Source organism: Vigna unguiculata, chromosome 5 (assembly GCF_037176805.1).
Source record: "Vigna unguiculata cultivar grain cowpea cultivar isolate G323 ecotype 2 chromosome 5, ASM3717680v1, whole genome shotgun sequence".
NCBI lineage: Eukaryota > Viridiplantae > Streptophyta > Magnoliopsida > Fabales > Fabaceae > Vigna > Vigna unguiculata.
Genome location: NC_140796.1, coordinates 17,548,385 through 17,554,984, shown reverse-complemented (window position 1 = coordinate 17,554,984; position 6,600 = coordinate 17,548,385). Strand labels below are relative to the sequence as shown.

The 6,600-nt window shown below is 40.1% G+C and overlaps 1 protein-coding gene across 1 annotated transcript; it reads right to left on the bottom strand.

The window, feature by feature from the left end:
* Positions 1-496: 496 nt before the first annotated feature.
* On the bottom strand, positions 497-3,923 carry LOC146886164 (uncharacterized). The gene is made up of 4 exons (XM_085673318.1): positions 2,666-3,923; positions 1,223-1,776; positions 956-1,114; positions 497-712 (listed from the first exon to the last, which is right to left on the bottom strand). Exons 1-4 carry the CDS (start codon positions 3,921-3,923, stop codon positions 497-499), a joined length of 2,187 nt encoding a protein of 728 aa, XP_085529444.1.
* Between the last annotated feature and the right edge of the window lie 2,677 nt (positions 3,924-6,600).

The following is a 6,600-nucleotide window of genomic DNA, read 5'->3' as shown; positions in this document are numbered from 1 at the left end:
TCAATATCAATGTGTTTGGTCCTCTCATGAAAGACAAGATTATAGCTAATATGAAGAGCAACCTGATTGTCACACACAAGTGTCATTTGAGTAACATCTCCAAATTGTAACTCTTTAAGCAATTGCTTGAGCCAAACAAGTTCACAGGCAGCTAAGGCCATAGCTCTATATTCTGCTTCTGCACTGGATCTTGCTACAACACTCTGTTTCTTACTTTTTCACGAGATCAAGTTACCACCAATGGAGACACAATGCCTAGATGTAGATCTTCTATCAGAAGGAGATTTTGCCCAATCAGCATCTAAATAGCAAACAACTCTTGTATGGTTATTAGAATCATATAACAATCCTTTTCCAGTGGATCTTTTAATATACTTCAAGATACGAATGACTGCATTCCAATGATCTTCACATGGGGAATTAAGAAATTGGCTTACCACACTAACTACAAAGGAAATGTCAGGACGAGTAACGGTAAGATAATTTAATTTTCCAACTAACCTTCTATACTGCTCAGGATCAGATATAGGCTCCCCTGATTTGGTAGAAGTTTAGTATTGGGATCCATGGATGTATTAACAGACTTTGAACTCACCAACCCAGTTTCCTCCAAAATATCCATGGCATACTTTCTTTGAGATATAACAATACCATCATTGGATTGTGCCACCTCAATAACCAAGAAATATCTGAGTTTGCCAAGATCTTTGGTCTGAAAATGGTGACAGAGATGTTGTTTCAACTGAGAGATGCCATGGTTGTTACTCCCTGTAAGAACGATGTCATCAACATATACTATCAAGTAAACACATCCAGCACTCGAGTGTTGATCAAAGACATAATGATTTGTTTCACACCGAGTCATACCAAATTGTTGAACAACATTGCTAAACTTTCCAAACCAGGCCCTAGGAGATTATTTTAGGCCATACAGTGATTTACAAAGACGACATACCATCCCGGAAGACTCCCCGTGAGCAACAAACCCAGGAGGTTGCTCCATATAGATTTCTTCTTGCAAATCACCATTGAGGAAAGCATTTTTAACATCTAGTTGATAAAGAGGCCATTGTTGAAGAGCATCCATGGCGATAAATAAACGAACAGAAGCCATCTTTGCCACGGGGGAAAAAGTATCGCCATAATCCAACCCAAAAATTTGAGTATAACCTTTGGCCACAAGACGAGCTTTGAGACGATCAATAGTACCATTAGGTCCAACTTTGATAGCAAACACCCACCTGCAACCAACAACAGATTTCCCAAACGGTAACGGGACCAGTTCCCAAGTTCCACTGTTATGAAGAGCACTTAGTTCATCTGTCATGGCCTGACGCCAACCAGGATGGGCTAAAGCTTCACGGGCAGTTTTTGGAATGGTCACAGAAGAAAGAGAGGAAAGACATGTGTAAAAAGGTAATGACAAGCGATGATAACTCAAAGCAATATAATGGGGAGAGGGATTACAGGTAGAATGCGTACCTTTTTGGAGGGCAATGGGAAGGTCAGACTCAGGTGTTAGAGCCGGAGGAGATAGAGCAGTTGGCACTTGAGTGGAGTCACATGGTGGTAGTTGTGATCGGTTTCGGCGACTATAAACCTGAAGAGGTGGTGGAGAAGCAGACTGTGGAGCAGGAACCAATGGTGAAGAAGACACAGTAAAAGGATCACAAACAAGAGGAACATTAAAGGTATTAGAAGAGTTGTCAGGACTGGATGGAGTTAGACGTGAAGTTTGACTCTTAAAATAAAAGGAGAACTCATCAAAGGTGACATCTACAAACACAAAATAACGGTTAAGAAAAGGAGAAAAACATTTGTATCCTTTTTGTGATCTTGTAAACCCAAAGAAAACACACTTATGTGATCTAGGAGAAAGCTTGTCAAGACCAAGACTGAAATTATGAACAAAACATGTAGACCCGAAAACTCTTAGAGGTAAGGGATGAAGAGGGTCATGAGGAAATAAAATGGAATGAGGTATGTTATTCTTTAAAACCGAAGAAGGCATGTGATTAATGAGATAACAGGCAATAAGAATAGCATCACCCCAAAAATGTTCAAGAACTCTCCATGAATTAAAAGAGTGCGAGTGGTTTCAATAAGATGTCTATTTTTACGTTCAGCTACACCATTTTGTTGAGGGGTATAAGCACAAGAAGTTTGATGCAGAATATCGTGAGAAGCCATAAATTGTTTTAAAGAATGAGAAAGATATTCACGGCCATTATCACTGCGCAAAACTCTAATAGAAACACTAAACTGAGTTTTAATTTCATTAAAAAAATATTGAAAGATATGAAATAATTCTGAACAATGTTTCATTAAAAATAACCAAGTACATCTAGAATAATCATCAATGAAAGTAACAAAATATTGAAAACCTAAAGTAGACTTAACGCGGCTAGGAGCCAAATGTCAGAGTGAACCAAGGCAAAAGGGGACGAAGCATCACGTGTGACACTACGAGAAAAGGAAGTATGGCTATGCTTGCCTAATTGACATGACTCACACACCAAACGAGATAACTTGGACAAGGTAGGGACAAGCTGCTGTAACTTGGCAAGGCTTGGATGACCTAACTAAGCATTAAGAAGAGAGGGAGACTCCATAACTGCACCAACTTGTGTAGAGGGATGGAGATGATAAAGACAATGAGACTCACATCCTGTGCCAATCACCTGTTTCGAACTCTGGTCCTGTAAACACACAGAATTATTGGTAAAAGAAACAACACAATCAAGAGAACGAGTTAGACGACTGATGGATAACAGGTTAAAAGGAGATCCAGGGACATAAAGAACATTATCAATGGTTAAAGAAGGGAAAAGTTTAACAGTGCCAACACCATGAGATGAGACTCTAGAACCATCAGCCAGTGTAACAGAAGGTAAATGATTAGGAGACGATAAAGAAGAGAACAAAGATTTGTTACCAGTAATATGATCAGTGGCTTCTGAATTAAAAACCCAAGGACCAAGAGAAGAAGATTGAGTCAGACCAACAAAAGATGTACCTGTGTGAGCGATAGATGCAGTGGAACTAGAACACTCTTGATCCTTATACCATTTGAGAAATTTGTTGAACATAACAAGTGTATCAGGTAAAACAAAAGGAGGATCCCCAATAGAGGAAGGTGGGGAAAGGTTAGTCTGAACAACTGCAGCAGAGCGAGGAGGACGTCTATGCAATGTATAACACCTGTCAATCTTGTGACCTGGCTTGCCATAATGTTCACACTCATGTAATGCATAACACTTGTCAATCTTGTGACCGAGCTTGCCACAATGTTCACACTTAGGACGCCCTTTTCCCTGTTTGCGAGGGTGAGTCCGGTCATTGCGGTGAGATACCAACGCAGAAGAATCATCAACAGAAGCAGGTGTATCAGTGTTGGGTTGTTCTGGTACACGCAAAAGAGTATAGTAGGTTGAAGTTAAGGTGGGGAAAACCAGGGAATCCAAAATTTGATCACGAATATGTGAATATTTATTAGCAAGCCCGTGTAATGCTCCGAGCATGAAGAACTTTGAGTGTTGTTCGATCTCCGTGGCAGGGTCGGGGGAAGGAGGCAATAATTCATTAAATTCATGAAAAAGAACGTGAATTTTGCCCATATAATCAGTCATAGAGTCTTGATGTTTAGAGGAAATAAGATTTGCAAATTTAGAACAAACACCATAGAGACGTTGAGTATCATTGGTGTATAATAACTTGGCATGCTCCCAAATTTGAGCACATGTTTCGCAGGAACGAAAAAGTTGCTTTAACGAAGGATCAAGAGTATCCTTGAGAACCACACATAATTGAGCATCAATGGTTTCCCAACGGTCGTTCTCAGTAGGAGTGAGAGTAGGTGCTTTCGGGGCAAGATGATCAAGATACCTCTGACTCTTAACCATAATCGGACGGCTGATGACCATGTGGCATAATTAGGGCCAGTTAACTTGTCAATGGATAAGTGTACATTAACATAGTTAGTGTAGATGGACGCCATGGAGGAAGCACGACTTCGAGGTTGCCCATCAGAATTAGCACTCCAACAACATTGGTCCGGCGGCGGTAGTGGTCCGACGGGGTTCGGTGGAGGTACGGCGAAGGTCCAACGGAGGTCTGGCAGAGGCGGCAGCTCCGCTGGCGGTGGTAGAGGCAGAGGCAGTGGCAACAACGACGAAAAGAAAAGATACCTTAAGCTCTAGATACCATGTTGAGTGTCAACACCCAATTTCGTCCGGGTAACACTAATAAAAATAATAAACAAAAGAAATTAATTAATTAAAGTTCAATTGAGAAGAATAAATAAATAATTAATAAAAGAAAAGAAAAGAAAAAAATATGTTTTAGTTTGAGAAAAAAACAAATATTTATGCTTATTTTATTATTATTATTTTTTTATTTTATTTTATTTTTATTTATTTATTTGGGCTTATTTTTTTTATTTCTATTATTACAGCTCCATTTCTGTTTTACGTCTCTCATTCTAGTTTAATAAAAAAGGAAAAAGAAAAAGAAAAGGAAACAACAAAAAAGAAAACAACAAGAAAAAGAAAAGGAAAAGGCAAAGAAAGGTAGAGGTAACATAATGTCTCTCTGTTATCAGACTCATGATAACATGGTCATGATGGCTGAAGGAGCAGGAAGCAACATTTGCTCTCAACCTTATCCCAAATTTCGAGATTGGAAGGTGAGATAGTTACATGATAAAAAAAGGAGATTCATATACTGATAGGGCTCGAATAGATGGCTTTACAAAGCGTAAAAACAATAGAGGGGAGCCATTTTGATCAGGGAACTTTCGTTTGACAATAGGGACTGCAAGAGGTAAGTTTGAGATGAAACTGATGCTGTTGTGTTGTGATGTTGTTGTGCTGTGCTTGAGAATGAATAAAATGTAGTTGTGTATATTGAATTTTGCGTGTCATTTATTTGGCTTATTGAATCTACATACATTACTACATTATCATTGTTTGAATCCTTCGTTATCACCCTTGACTAAACCCTTCGACCCTCATCATCACCTTTCACCTACAAGATACTGGTTGCCAAACCAGGATCCAAACACACAGAACACCATAAACAATTATGTTTTATGGAACACGTCTTCAGTGACACCTTCATCTTCGTTTACTCGCTCACCATCATCATCTTCTTCGTTCACTTATCTGCAACCCACACGTAGCTGCCATTTTCGTTCTCGGTTTTTCTCCACTCCACTCACCCAAAACAGCCCACCGGCGATTCGAAGCTTTAAACGGAGGAGTGTGGTCGCGAGATGGTTGCAGACCTAGTCATGGTGGCTGGCACGACAGTGACGAGCTGCAGGGTCCGCGCGCACCTTTCTTTCGTGTGGAAGAGGATGGGTGGCGAGTGGTCGCTGGTGTGGACGCCAGCGGTGGCTGGAATCGCTAACGCGGTCTCCAGCAGGCGGGACCTCGCGGCGATGAAGGGGATCGGTGCAACCTCTATCTGGAACGCGTTGGAGAAGTGAAGGAGGAGACGCCGGTGGAGGAACGTTTCACGCGAGGTAGAATCAAAGGTGACAGTGTCGCCGGTGAAGACTCCGGCGAAGGTCATTGGTGGTGGTGAGTAGCCGTCGGCGTGGGTCTTGGTGTCGAGAGAGAAAGCAAGAGAGAGGCTTGCCTCTCGTTTCTTTGAACAGTAGGGTGTGTTCCAAATATTAGGGTTTTTTTTTCTTTTTGTTAATGGGATTGGATTTGACCCTTACAATGTGCACCCCCGTTTTTGTCTCATACACCTTCGTATCTCTATGTGTTATGTTTATTTTATGTTTGTTTCCTTCCTGAACCTCCATTCTCTTTATCCCTACGCACCCCCTGTTTTTAATTTCTGCAGTTTCCTCCATTCTCTTTATCCCTGCGCACCCCCTGTTTTTAATTTTTGCAGTTTCACACATTCTCTTTATCCCTGCGCACCCCCTGTTTTTAATTTCTGCAGTTTCACACATTCTCTTTATCCCTGCGCACCCCTGTTTTTGATTTTTGCAGCTTCACAATTGGTGTTACTTGCTCATTTATTGCGGCCCTTGTTTCACTACGCATACACCTCCCAATTTTCACTTCCTCGCGCACCTCCATAATTACTGATCCCGCACCCCTACACACACTTTTTACTCCTATTTTGGGTTTGTTTTATACTTTACTTGTTGCACCCCACCCTTTAATAAATACACCTCATTACTTTATGCACTTCCACTAATTACTTATGCACCCTCATATCTTGTTTTCCACTTTTACCCTTTTTTAAATAAATTTCTCCTTTTTAATTTCTTTTCTAAAAAACAAAATATTTGAAAATTATAAAATATAAAAAAAATCAAAAAAGGTTCTTTTACATTTTTATTGTGTCTGTCCGGTCGCCCGCACCGTGTGACACTCATTTTCAAAAATACCAAAAATAGTTTTCTTTTTTTTTTAGTGTCTGTCCGACCGCTCGCGTCGTATGACACATATCTTCAAGTAATTCATAAAACACCAAAAAAATGCAAGATTTTCAAAATATAAAAATATCAATATTTTCAAATAAAAAAATGTCGTTTTTAAGAATTACGTGATCCTTGATTCTCCACCGTAAGATACGTAG